The 14,871-nt window shown below is 39.2% G+C and overlaps 1 protein-coding gene across 1 annotated transcript in view; it reads right to left on the bottom strand.

Moving 5' to 3' along the window:
* Window positions 1-3,460, bottom strand: part of TTC21B (tetratricopeptide repeat domain 21B) — a 59,639-nt gene extending 56,179 nt beyond the window's left edge. Inside the window, exon 1 of the mRNA XM_004674584.2 lies at window positions 3,367-3,460. Within this exon, the coding sequence (XP_004674641.1) occupies window positions 3,367-3,387 (21 nt within the window). The 5' untranslated portion in view covers window positions 3,388-3,460. The remainder of the gene's footprint in view (window positions 1-3,366) is intronic.
* Window positions 3,461-14,871: the final 11,411 nt, after the last annotated feature.

Raw genomic sequence — 14,871 nt, 5'->3', positions numbered from 1 at the left:
TCTCTGGTGAAGCCTCTCATCGCCCCTGAGCCTCTGGCCTGTACCCCAGTTCTGTATGCACAAATAAATAAATCTTTAAAAAAAAAACTAATTTGACTATTCCAAGTTTCTTAGAACATTGTTGAAGAATTTAATATTAACCATTCAGAACACAACAAACACAAAACTGTTGAGATAACTCAATGTTTTCTAGTAATTGCAATCTTCTTTTTTTCTAAATTGTTAACAATATCAAAACGAGCTACTTTCACCTATTTTCTCTACCCACATTTTCTTAAACTGGAAAACAAACAAAAAGTATGAATTTTAGAAAAGCTTCCATTTCCAGGCTTTCAGCTTCTTTTAAGGAAATCTTGTTTCTATTTTGTTTGTACAGCCTACCAAGTAAAGAGAAATTAAACTCACCAACTTACTGTCAAATTTTGCCTTGTTTTCTAAGTTTTATAATTAAAAAATTGTCATTAAGAACAGATTATCTAAAAAATTGTTAATGGAAAGCTTTTTTAAAATTATATTTAGATTTACAAGGGATATAATTATCATGAATACTAAATTCTTATTTGGAAGGTAAATAATTTATCCAGAATCACATCAAAGGCTTAGTTGCAAACTGAATCAAAGAAAGAAGCACGTTCACCATCACTGTGATACACCTAAATCACCTCCATAAGCCAATCTGGGCCACCCTGTACCCACCTACAGTGACTACAGCAGGTTCCACAGGAGAAATTCCATGAAGCACTGATTGACAGGACTAGAATAAAAGCATGCTTAGACAACTCCTTTTGAAGGTCTTGTGTATCTAAAGACGTACAGTTCATGTGCTTCTTCAGAGCCACTAGGCAAGAATTCTCTAACTTCTATTCTGCTTCCCTCCTTGTTGTTACTGTTCTCTGGTCCCCTTCTTAGTCCCCTTTCTAGAAAGTGTGATTCATACTTCATCTTCAACCCCCCTCAGTATATTGATATAAACTGTAATTTTCTCACAAATGCTCAGTTTGCCACAATTAAGGACACTTTCAATATTGTCATACTTGACTTCTGTCCAGCACTCAGCATCTTTTACTTCTGAAAGTCTGTGACATGGCAGCATAAAAAAATACATGGCTTTGAAAGCAAAAGAGATAGGTTTGAAATTTCTGGTACACTCAGTTGGCTCATTTAATAAAATGTTATTAGTAGTTTATCAGTCATTGTAAGGACTAAATAAGATGTAATATAAAACTCAAAATCTGGACAAATAAGAGTTCCTGTGAAACCCATTTTTGTGTGAAAAAAAAAAATGGTATGTCTTGCCACGACCTCTTGTCTGATATCTAGGTTCACCTTTCCTTTGCCTTGCTAGCCAAGCCAGAAACTGAGTCATGGAATCCTCTTTTCCCCCTGAGTCTAATCGGTCATTAGATTCTCTTGCTTCTCTTCCCACTCTCCATACCTATTTACCACTGCAGTGGCTTCAGTTAGATGGTTCAGTCCAACCAACACTAACTAGCTAGAGTCAGGCACTAGTCTAGATTTTTTCATTGGGAAAATGAGGTGAAAAAGATCTGGATCCTGTCTCACAACAGCTTAAGGTTTCCAAATAAGGCTAGACTCAAAAGACTAAGTGAAATACAGTGTAGTAGGTGCAAGAAAAGAGCTTAGAAACTGCTTTAGGAACACAGAAGAATGCAGCTGGAATGTGGGAGAATGGAAGAGTAAAATTAAGGAACAGATTCCTGGGGAAAATTACAGAACTAACTCTATATTTACAAACTTCTCACTCTCCCTCTACGCACATACACATTCTTCATGAAGCCTGAAGAAGATACAAGAATCAGCCAGGCAAAGACACTGCAACACAGAGATAAGAAATCAACAATGGCATGGGAATGGAAGGACTAAAAGTCATTTTATATTCTAGATCAGGGATTGTTAGACTGTGGTCTATGGGTCAAATCTGGTCTACTGCCTGTTTTTATTCAAGCATTCAATGGTTAAAGGAAAAGAAAGAAAAAAATTTTCATAACGTGAAAATTGCATGAAATTAAAATTTCAGTTTCTATAAAGTTTTATTGCAACAAAGCCATGTGTGTTTAAGTACTGTCTATGGCAGCTTTTAGGCAATGACAATTGAATGTGACAGGGACCCTATGGCCCACAAGTCTAAAATATGGACTACCTTGTTTATTATAGAGAAAGTTTGCCATTCCCTGTTCTAGATTCTTCAGACAGGGGTCACTGGCTGACAGGTTGGAGAAGAAGTCAGAGTTAAGAAGGCCTCCCCATATTAAGGAGTCAGAGTTGACTCTCCAGTCATAAGAAAGGAAGAGCCATAAAAGGGTTTCATATGAAAGTGTTTTTATTAGTTATTTGGGGACAGCGTAAAGGATACATTTAAGATGAAAACAATTGTAGGGGATGGGTGAAAGTTACACAAAAAGATAAAAATTCTGGCAAAAAATCAGGACATCCCTTTTGATGCCAATTGGTCCTCCATTCACTTATCTAAATAAAACAATTTGTTTTATTTCCCTGCTTATTGTCTAAGCCCCCCTACCCAAATGTAAACGGCAAGCAAGACTTAGAAAGGTTTTCTTATCATAGGGTTTATCCTCTTCAGGGCTTAGAATAAAGTGGGGCAGTAGGAAGCTTTCAACAAAAAGTCATTTCCTTAATTAAGGTTTCCCCCAGCGTTTGCTGGAAAATATATGAAGGTAGGTGTTGTCAGTTCTGCTCAGCACTAACTCCAGCTTCAAGTAGACACACAGAGAGACTTCCATCAATATTTGCTGAATGAGTGCATCAATGCATAAATGACTATAATGAGCAATTAGACCATTTCTTATGTGAACCGTCATCAAATATTTGCTTAAATGGGTGAATCAGAGAGAAACAGAGCCCACCACCCTAAATTAAAAGACTTCTCCATTTTCAAGTCTATGTCTTGAGGAGTCTCCATACAATCTCTCCAAGTCCCTGATGCCGTACAGCGACGGAGACGAATTCCTGTTTGCTGTAAGTCCTTAAAAATCGCGCTCAGAGAGGCGCAGTGCGTGTCCTATACTAACCAAGCTTTTGGAACAAACGATATAAAAGTAAAACCTACAAAACAGGGTCGGACCAGCCCACTAAGACCAGCCCACTAAGACATTTCGGATAGCAGGGCGGGAAGGGCTGCCCGGGATCTCAAGATTCCCCAGCAAGGCCCACGGAGCTAAGCCGCGACGCCGCGACAGCCCCTCGGGCCAGGCTGGGACTCCAGCGAACCGGGTCAGCCAGGCGGAGGGTAATAACTGCCTCGCAAAGTCGGCCCGCGCTCTTTCCACACCCCCCTAGCCGCTCGCCACCCTCTAAAGAAAGCCACGTCCCGGCCCCACCGCTCACCTTCAGACCCTGCGAGTCCATGGCACCCTAGAGGTTGCGGCGCGGGTCCCCGGCGCGTGCGCCCACCGCTGCCAGCAGACAACCCAGGGGCTCAGGGTGGCCGCGGAGGCCCAAACCCCGCTCGCACTCAGGGAGATGACGAGAGGGGCGGGGCACGTCAGGTCCGTGCGGCCATTGGCTGCCGGCGGGAGGGGCGGGCCCTCGCCGCAGGGGTTGCGGGGAGGAGGAGCGAGCGGGCGGGGACCGGGAGGAGAGAGGGAAAAAGGGAGTGTCAGCGAGTGAGGAAGGGGACGCGAAGGCAGGCGGGCGGGGCGGAGGCAAAAAGAGAATGACCTTAAGGGGACGTTGATCGAGCGGTCCGAGGACTCGGAATAAGGGAATAAAGGCGAGGGGGGTAGAAGAAGAAAAAAAGCGCAAGTGTGTTTTTCCCACTGATTACAAAGACAGACACCATTTTCTGCACGTTTGTGTAGAGGCGAGTTCCCGCAATGCGGGTATGTGATGGCCTGACCCGCTCTGGGACAAACCCTAAATTTGCTCATGTAGTAGTTTTATACGGCCACAAGGTGGTGCAGAAAACTACGTGTTCCTAACAAAAATGGGATAAGCTTCTTGGTACCTTCTTTGCAGGCTTTGCTGCAATCCAGGCTTCTTATTAGAAGGCATATTTAAAAAAAATTATCATCATCATCATCATCATTATCATTATCATTATTATTATTATTATTATTTAACCATTATGTCTTCCCTACAAATGAGAGGAATTCATGAGGTAAACAAAAGTTTTTTAAATGATAGTGCTCATTTTAGATGACAGTAAAATTAATCTTTATACAAACTTTTATACTTATATCCATAAGGTAACTGTTAGCTGATTATAGATTTCTTCAGTTGTTCACAGACTTCAATTGAAATAGAATGGACAAAGAGTTTCCTATTTCTGCTTAAAAATATATAAGCCTAGTGTTTAAAAGTTGTGATTTAATCTCTATGGAATCTGTGTAACTTTTACAAAGAATCTAAATTTTCATTCCAGAGTTAATTATCTTAATTTAGTTAATGTGTTTCAAAGTTGTCTTTGTATTCACATTATAGCTCATACATATTTTTAAAGATTTACTTATTTATGCATACAAGAACTGGCGTACAGAGAGGTGCAGGGGTGAGGGGATTCACCAGAAGCAGAACGGGGAGCAGAACAGGCAGATGTCCTGAAATACTCTGCTGAGGGGAGCAACAGGCAAGACGGGAGGTCTGCCAGGCCATATGTGTCCACTCCCTACCTGGGGATTAAACTTGAGCTGCAGTGGCTGCTGATAGCTTCACAGTGCTGAAATTTAACCCCTGTGTCACCAGAGAGGGACCTGTTATATCTCAGAATTGAAGAATTTAAAGGAAAATGCTTGGGAAAAAAAAATAAAATAAGCGTATATATTGATATTAAACCTGGACAGTTGAAAGAACTTTAGATATTATTGTCCAGCCTTCTTTATTTCACAAAGTAAAATAAATTTAGAGTGTGCAGGTTTGGGGGCCCAGAGGTGCCCTCTCCCTGTCCTGTAACACTTTCACACAATTTTGGGGGAGTGGGTTCTCAAGTTCCTCTTCCATTGCATGTGGAGGTTTTTCTCTTCTAGTTGACATTGATTTTAGTTTAGTTCCACTCAGAGCTTTGTAATGCACGAACAAGTTCTAATGACTTCTAAGCCCTGTGTTTTGAAGAATTGTTACATTTATTGAGGTTCTCACAATTCCTACAATGGACTTCTTTTTGAACCACTGAATACTTTGGTTTTTCTTTTAAAATATCTGGGCCTGTCATACAACTGATAGTAAGAACTTATAATAACATGAAATTTACTTGGTTAATAGAATGTTTTTCTATTCAAATACTCAGACAGAGATTTAACAGGAGAGTTATTTTTCTTGACCATATCTTGACATTTCATCTAAGCAAAAGCAGAAAAGAGGAGACATAGAAAAATACATTTCAAAAGAGTCTCGTGTATTGAAATAGAAATAATGAATTATTTAAATGTCTATAACTATGACATATAGAACATTTTGACAAGATGCCATCTGTCTTTCCTTTCACTCCTTTAAAGGTTTTTTTTTTTTTCTGTTTGACAGAATAAGAACAAAGAACAGTGGTAACTATCACTAGTAGTGATGACATCTGCCTGTGGTGTCATTAAACTGAACAGTACATTATTTCAGCTCTTACTTATGGAGGTCCAAGTTCACCTCTAAATATTTTTTTTAAGATTTATTATTTATGCATACAGAACTGAGGTACAGGGTAGAGGTGCAGAGGTGGTGAGAGGCTTCACCAGAGACAGAGTGGGGAGCAGAACAGGCAAATTAACTGAAATACACTGTTGAGGGGAGCAGCGGGTGGGGTCAGAAGAGGTCTGCCATTCCTTGTGGATCACCTCTGGGGTGGGTGGGGATCGAATTCATGGTAAAATGGCTTTAGCTTCTTAGTGCTGCGCTTTAACCCACTGCGCCACGAGGGAGGGCCCTCACCTCTAAATATTTTACCCAACATCAACTACACATTGCAGATCTTCCTAGACACAATTATTTCTGGGTGTGTGATAACCAGGGCTTCATTCTCATTTTCATCTTAATGTAGAACAAAATAAGGACTTAACTTTAGAGGTGTCTGATTCTTGGTAAATTTGTTTGTGCAGTGTTTCCATATAGTCATGAGCACTTCTTAGAGGCAATATCTGCTAAATTAAAATGTTGTATTTGCAAAAATAAAGCGATTTCATGCCAGGTAGACTTGAGGTTATGCAATTGTGAGGTCTTCTTTGGGAATATAGAATGTAATTTTTTTCTCACTGATCTACCTTTTCAATCAGCCACTCCCTTCCCAGCATCCATTTAAGAATCTGTGTTCATAGCCACTATATAGGTCCTCTACTTCATCAAATTGCCCCTTTTCTGTTTGGGGTTCCAACATGCTTGTCGTGAACACCTTTTATTTTACCTTCTCTCTTTGACTTCTTGATCTGTAAGGAATCAAGCCAGAAGCTTGCCAGATCAGCACAGTGATATCCTTGGTATACGCCCCACCCTTTAGCCATCTGCCTTGTCTCCTTCAGGAAGAAAACCTTCCTCATTCAGTTGCTGTAGTTTCTGTTTCCCTACACTGTAGACAAGATTGTTTTCCCTGCCTCAAAGTTCCACTCTCCTCACATGCCACTCCTAGTTTCTAGTGAACTGGATGGATTCTCTTCATCAGTCCTCTCGCTTGTCTGAATTGACTGAATTAAAACAGCTGGAACTCTCATTATGGGTTAAAATAGCTGGAACTCTCATTATGGGGTCCCTGCTCATAAACATGCTTACAGCTGGGCTTTAATGTATGTGATGTTTTATTCCCACTGTTTAATTTTGAGAATTTCCAAAATACAAAAAAAAAAAAAAGAAGAATTTTTGAATGTGAAGAATGAACTTGCCTACACTCACCAGAGAATAGTTTGGAGATGCTATTTCTATTACCCTTCATATTTTTTGTTCACCTTGTTTCATATAGAATGACAGCTAGGTCATGAAAATTTTTATGCAAGGCAGAAGCTAAAGTCTTTTTTTTTTTTTTGAAGATTTATTTATTTATACATACAGAACTAACTGGGGTACAGGCCAGAGGTGCAGGGGTAGTGAGAGGATTCATCAGAGACAGAGCGGGGAGCAGAACAGGCAGATGGATAAGTACACTGCTGAGGTGAGACAGGAGAGGTCTGCCGTGCCATGTAGGTCACCTCTGGGGCAGGAGATTGAACTCACATTGAAGTGGCTGCAGCTAGCTTGCAGTGCTACACCCTATCCCATTGCGCCACCAGGGAGGGCCCAGAAGCTAAAGTCTTTAGAAATGAACTGTCTGACGAGGAGCTGCTAGTTCTATGAGGCTGTTTAAATGTATATTACTATTAATGAAAATGAAAAAAATAAATTTATCAGTTGGCATAGTCATATTTCTAATGCTAAGTAGCCACATGTGGCTAGTGGTCACTGTATTAAACAACCCAAAGAGGACCTTTTCATCATTTAAGGAAATTCTATGCTATAGCATATTAGAGGTCTTTTGGACTTCTTGTGATCCTGGATTTCTTAGTGGGTAGCAGGAGCCAGGGAAGTGTCCCTGAGGCAAGAGAGGGAGGCATACCTACCAGAAACAGACACAAGAACAGAAAGAAGTGAGGGCTTCCAGGGATCCCTGGATGGTGCACCCAGATGGGCGCATAGTTTCAGAAGTGTGTTGCATGGTGTGCGCCACAGGGCTTGTCTAGGAAACAGACCTTAGGGCTCTGCTTTAGTCTGAACAAAGAGGATGTCATCAGAAGTTGTGATAGACTGGATATCAAGAAACTTCTCCATTTTCTGAACTCTATATAAGTGTCTTGGATACTGTTTGATTCTAGGCAGAGAAAGATGTTGTCATACTGACTGAGAATTAATTTGCTGGGAATTTGGTGAAAGCAATGCTCAGCTTTAGTGTATTTTAGATGTGATAGAAGAAGAAATAGAAATTTAACAATGATAACAATACACTGCTATTTATTTGTATGAATACATGACTAAATGATAGAAATTTCATACACGTGTGAATTTCAAACCTACTAAAAATTATCCTTGGAAATTACTTTTTAAATTTTTATTTACTTTATTTTATTTTAAATATTTATTTATTTGTTCATACAGAACTGGGGTACAGGCCAGAGGCTCAGGGGCGGTGAGAGGCTTCACCAGATTCACCAGAGACAGAGTGGGGAGCAGAACAGGCAGATCGACGAAGTACACTGCTGAGGGGAGCAGTGGGCGGGTCAGGAGAGGTCTGCCACGCCATGTGGTCACCTCCGGGGCAAGTGGGAATCGAACTCCTGTGGAAGTGGCTTTAGCTTCTCAGTGCTGTGCTTTAACCTCTGCGCCACCAGGGAGGGCCAAGTAATTACTTTTTAAATTTTTAAAACAGGTTTATTTATTTATGCTTACAAGCTAGACATGTAGGGGGTGAGAAGATTCACCAGAGACAGAATGGGGAGTAGGAAAGCAGATTGACGGAGATAAGCTGTAGGGGATCAGTGGGCCAGACTGGAGAGGCCTGTTGCATCATGTGGGTCACCTCCTGGCCAAGGGTTGAACTCATTCATTCTGCAGTGTGGATGCATTCTGCAGTCAGTGGATGCCTATAGCTTCATAGTGCTGAGACTTAATCCATTGTGCCACCAAGAAGGCCCTTGGTAATTATTTTAAATACAATATGCAAGTATACAAACACACACAAACACTTAATTTTTAAATAGCATATGTATTTTTGGCCACTGGGGGACATTGTTGTCTCATGCATAAAACAAAAATTGTTCTAAAGCAACGTTCTCAAACTTGAGCATACAACAGAACCACTTGCAGGCCTTGTTAAAACACAGTTTTGGGCTTTACCTCCATAGGTTTTAATTCAAGTTAGTTCAGTCTTGAATTTTGAACACATTCCCAAGTGATGCAGATGCCACTTCTCTGGGGTCCAGGTTTTGAAAATCATTGCTTTCATAAAAATGTTAAAATATGATATTATGACTATTATTGACCAAATTTGCTTCATCATTACAGTATAATGGATATACCCAACAACCTGAGTTCTGTGCTTATTCCTGTCTTAGTCTAGCAAAATAAAAGTGATTTTACCATTTGTGGATGTCAGTATTTAGTAAAAGCACTTTAGAAAGCCATAGTTTCTTTGTAGTTGAAATTCATAGTTATATATAATAGAGTGGATGGGGCACAGTCATAATGACTTCTGGAACTAAGTTAGTGTAAGGCTAGACAGAACTTGACCCCCGAACTATGGCTTCCAAGATTTGCACCCAAACATAACAATTACTGAAATCCAATAATTTATTTCAAAATTTCTATTCAGACATGAAGGAGAATAGAGTTCGGGTGTTCCAGAGGTAAGTCCTATTTCAGAGTGGCAAGAGACCAGGATGCAAGCTGCCTGTGAAATGGGACTTCCCTCAGCAGAAAGCTCAATGTCCTCAGGGTCCTAAGAACAGGGTGACCTGTAGTGTTGCTATCTTTACTCAGCCACACAGCTATTTCATCAGGCTCAGTGTGTACAACAGTTATTCCTTTTGGTGGAAAATGGTTTTTATATTAAAAGTCTAGAAAACTAATGTAACATTTATTTACTTAATATAATGGTAATTATGGTAATTTATTGTCTTATGCCACCAGAAATTGGCTTTCTTTCAGAAAAATAATGTTTTGAAACTGGAGTGGATGTCGAAAATTCATGAATCCCAAAACCTTCATTTACAAAGGAAAATTCAATGTTCTAGAAGGGGTTAAGCATCAGCACTATGAAGTAACTCATAGCCACTGCAGCACCAGTTGATCCCCTGCCAGGGAGCTGACCCACATGGTCTCCTGACAGTCTGCTGCTCCCCTCAGCAGTGTATTTTACAAAATCTTTCTGTCCTGTTTACCACTCTGTGGTGAATCCTCTCACATCCTCACCCCCCATACCAGTGGCTTACACCCCAGCGCTTATATACATAAATAAATAAATCTTTAAAAAAAAGAAATCTAAATAATGAGTTGAAGGTATACAGGCTTTATCAGGTTCCTGGAAGAGTGATACAACAACAGTAGTATGGGAAGTTGGAAAGGTTAAATAAATGTTCAAGAACTCACTAAAAAGATACACCAAGTTTTAGTAATGTTTGTCTTGGGCTTCTTTTCTGCTATGAAATTTTGTAGTTTTGATTTTGTTTTAGTAATCATGTTTTGCTATTGCACTAAAAAATAGGGATAATTTCTATTTTAGAAATAAATGTTGCAATTTTTCTCACATTTTAAAATAAAAACTGTATTGTGGAATGCTTTTTTTAAGTTTAGTGGATCATAAGTAATTTATTAAAACTATAGGGATTGATAGTATCAAGTAAACTAACAGCACTTGTTACCACTCCTCAATTTTATTTTAATTTGCCACTTTTTAAAAAGACGTATTTATTTATATGTAGAAGAGCTGGGGTGCAAGCCAGGGCTGTGGAATGGCTGGCGGGGGGAGCGTCATTAAGAGGATTCACCAGAAACAGCAGGGAGCAGAGTGCGCAGATCTACACACTGCTAAGAGGAGCAGTGGTCAAGACAACAGAGGTCTGCTGTGCCATGTGTATTGGCTTCCTGGCTTGGCATCAAACTCAAGTCCTAGCAGTGGTGATAACAGAGACTTAACCATTAGGCCACCAGCAAGGCCCTGGTCAGCCAATTTTTTGGAATAATAATGTGATGTCCTGCAGCTCCTAGCTTCTGAAAGATGACACTGTGGTGCTTGCTGAGGTATGGTAGGTTCACTGCAAAAAAAAAAAAAAAAAGTGTAATTATTATTTTTTGTTTTGGTCCTAACTTTCAAAATATTGTGAAGGATGCTTGCAGTGCAGTTTGCAACATATATACAAGTTGGTACATTGTTCATTTATTGAACTTTTTAAAAAATACTATGCAATCACTGGTCTACATACACCCTGTCAGCTGGTCATGATTCCTGTCCTGAAAAACGTTATGGTTAGAGAACTATTTGTCTGAGAAGAAATGTTTTGGAGATGAAAAGCTAAAGTATTCTTTGTTGGTCCCTGTTTTAAGGAGCAATGCCTATGCCTAACTTCATTGTCTAATATAAAAATGGAAAATATATACTACCCTATATTACCCAGTTTCAGGGGTTTATTCAACAAAAATATTCACAAATTTCATAAAAATACAAGAAAAAGATACTCACTAAGTCTTGCTAGCTATAAAGCAAAACTGGAAAAAATCTATGTATCCATCAATAAGTGGTTAATTAGACTTATAGAATTGAAAACTACAAAGAGGCAGATGTACATGTGCCAAATGGAATTATATCTAATACACATTCATTGAAAGGTCAGGTTACAGAATAGCAGAAAATATTTTGTTTGCAATAACAAATGAAGAATATGTTTCAATATTTATAAAGCAATTCTGTCAGCTAAGAAACTGTCCTAAGAGGACCATGACATAATAATATATTCTACCTTTCCATACACTTTCATTTTTTTTTCTTAATTGATAGACATATATTTCTATAGCCCCATTGAAAACACAGTAAAAATTTTTCAATAAAGTTTATAGCGCTTATTCAAGCACCTATGAGTCCAGGTCCTTTTCTCCATCATGGACTTTTTTTTTTTTTTAATTTTTATTTATTTGTGCATACAGAACTGGGGTACAGGCCAGAAGCTCAGGGGGGCGGCGAGAGGCTTCACCAGAGACAGAGTGGGGAGCAGAACAGGCAGATCGACGAAGTACACTGCTGAGGGGAGCAGCAGGCGGGTCAGGAGAGGTCTGCCATGCCATGTGGTCACCTCCGGGGCAGGCGGGAATTGAACTCATGCGGAAGTGGCTTAGCTTCTCAGTGCTGTGCTTTAACCCGCTGCGCCACCAGGGAGGGCCCATCATGGACTTTTAATTCTTCCAGTTATTATAAGTTATTATTTGGGTAGAAAAAGATTTCATAATGTTCCAGTCTTGTCACTGGCCTACAATTGAATATTTTTCTGTGATAATTCCTGAGAGTGGTATTTTGTGTCAATAACTGACCCTAGGTTATTCTGCTGACTGTGCACAAAAGTGTGAAAAGATACAGCCTGTCTTATAAATCCTTCATCCATGTGCAGAACTGTTTCCTCTGGAGGACAAAATGGGAAACTTTCCTTAATTTCGATAAAGCTGCATATGAGCTGGTGTTTCTAATGGTAGGACATGTTTTGTTTTAGGAAATTAACTCTCAAATGCTGAGTAGTAAGCACTTTTGTTCTATTTAAATAAGCCCATCTTACTGGGAAGTCTTTGGGTATAATAAAACCGAAAATCAAGCTTTGCAATTCAGGGGTACTACTTGGTGATGTCAGCAGATTTTGACTTTTATGTATTTTGTTGATTGAAATTATAATCGACTAATGATAAGTTCCCCCAGGTCTTGAACCTTACCAAAATACCTATTACTGGGCCCTCCCTGGTGGCGCAGTGGGTTAAAGCACAGCACTGAGAAGCTTATGCTACTTCCGCAGGAGTTCGATCCCCACCTGCCCCGGAGGTGACCACATGGCGAGGCAGACCTCTCCTGGCCTGCCCGCTGCTTCCCTCAGCAGTGTACTTCTGTAGATCTGCCTGTTCTGCTCCCCACTCTGTCTCTGGTGAAGCCTCTTGCCATCCCCCTGAGCTTCTGGCCTGTACCCCAGTTCTGTATGAATAAAAAAAAAAAGACACCTATTACTAAGCTAGATACTTGCCAGATCATTAAACTTTCCTACAACTTTCTTCTCATTCCAGCCATACAACACCACAGACTCTTCTAATGATTCTGATTTAATTTGAGGTGATATTTAAAATTGTATTTTTAACTATTGCCCTAGTACCTTTATAAAATTAGATGAGCTTTAAAATGTACAAGAAGAGGTCTGCCGCGATATGTGGATCACCTCCGGGGTGGGTGGGAATCCAACTCTTGCTGAAGTGGCTTTAGTTTCTTAGTACTGTACTTTAACCTAATACACCACCAAGGAGCGTATGGACTTTTATGTACTTTAAACATTTTCCGTACTTCATACCATCCGTTTCTTAAATATTTATCTGGTCACAGTCTTATAGTTACTATAACATGGTTGAGCATCACACCTGTTTCAAGTGATCAATCAATATAACTAAATAGAAATTTTCTGTGAGGTAGGGCAAATGACTGCACTTTCAACTGAGGTTTTTCAAAGGAACAATCTGGTTTTAGAAATTTGTGTTTTCCATGAGTGTAAGAATATTCTGCTGACCTAGACGTTTCTTCACCATCCCTGATGAAAGATGCACATTAATAATGCAGATCAGAATCAGGCCAAGTAATGCTAAAGAGAAAACAAGGTCCAGAAGCCTTAATTCCTTTTAGAGGAATAAATTTAAAATGGCAAACTCAATAGTTCTCTCATAGCAAAGAACAAGGTGACTATTATAAAAGCCTAAATTCTTAAGAGTTAAAAATCAATTTATGAACTTTCATAGCTTGTAAATATTTATCTATATACATCTCTATACCTATACCTAAACGTCAATCTATGTTTCTTTAGTGGTGTTAGAGAAGTAGAATATTGCTCTTATGGAACACATTTAAAAATTCATTATATATATTTAAAATGTAGTATCTATGTCTAATATAGATCTAATATTGTTATAATATCCAAGATAATTTTTGTTACATTTGTGATGTTGTATTACAAATATATTTGGCATATAATGGCCCTCTCAGATGCAGCATATAAGGAATATGAAAAGAAGTTAGAGGGGTAAATAACTTTTGAAAAAGAACTAGTAACTCATTTGTTCATTTACTAAATATCTATTGAGTGCCTTCGATATATGAAGCACTATGGGATACAAAAGCCAGCCTCTGACTCTCAGACACCAGGGAATATATTGTTGGTGGCAGAAATGGAAGATGCATGTTTAAGAGGATGAAATTAATATTTCAAACCCCAGCTTCAGGCAGTTTAAGTGCCATACTAATGGCATGTGTGAGGTAATCCCATGTCCTGGTTTGCCTAAAAAAAAATCCTGTTTAATGCCCATTGTTTTAGCACAATTTTAACAGTCTCTTTCTGCACTCTCAAAAATGTCTTGGTTTGGACCTAGATACCAAAATCCCAAATAAGTTTAGAGATGAGAAATTTCTCTCCTAGTAGTAAGAAGTAAGAAAGCTATCACTGAATCCCGAGGAAAGTTTGTTTCTAGTAGGCAGAATGATGAGGAGGGTACTCAAAGTTTACCTCTTGGCATTGCTTTACTGCATCTCATAGTCACTTAAATGCTATCCTCTTAAAGTTTCTTTTTCACAAAGTCAAAAATCTGTTCTATCACTTTCATTCTAACTCATTTCTTTTTGTGGTTCTTGTGGTTAAGACCAAAACCTCCAACATTATGTTCCTTCATCACCCTGCCCTGGCTTGTCTCTTGGCAACTGTCAGTGCTCACTTTTCACTTGAGTACACTTAAGAGAGTGCATGCTCTGGACGTGCCACTCTATTTCTCATTCTCAAATGTGTCTTTGATCATCACAGCCAGGGAAAATACTGAGAGAAATTACTGTATACTTGCAACTGCTTTAACATGTATTAACTCACCTGATTTCCATAGACTGATTAGTTCTATTGTATAGATGACAAATTTGAGGTAAAGATGGACAAGAAATTTTCAAGATTTTTTCAGCTATTAAATAGACTAGCTGATACTTGCATCCACACAATCATGCTCTAATATCTATTTTTTACCCAAATGTGGTAATATTTTTGCCTACACTCTTGTGTCTCAAAGCCCAGGTCAAAATTATTCATCATAACCACCTCTGTATCCTCGAGGAGAGTTACTCATCCATTTTTCTAGCTATCCTGTAATTTGTAGTTCTGTCTTTAGCTGAAGAAATAAGAAAAAAAA

The sequence above is a fragment of the Condylura cristata genome, unplaced genomic scaffold, assembly GCF_000260355.1.
Source record: "Condylura cristata isolate star-nosed mole 26May11 unplaced genomic scaffold, ConCri1.0 scaffold00002, whole genome shotgun sequence".
Lineage (NCBI taxonomy): Eukaryota > Metazoa > Chordata > Mammalia > Eulipotyphla > Talpidae > Condylura > Condylura cristata.
The sequence above is the reverse complement of the archived record's forward strand: the minus strand, read 5'-3'. Positions and strand labels throughout refer to the sequence as shown.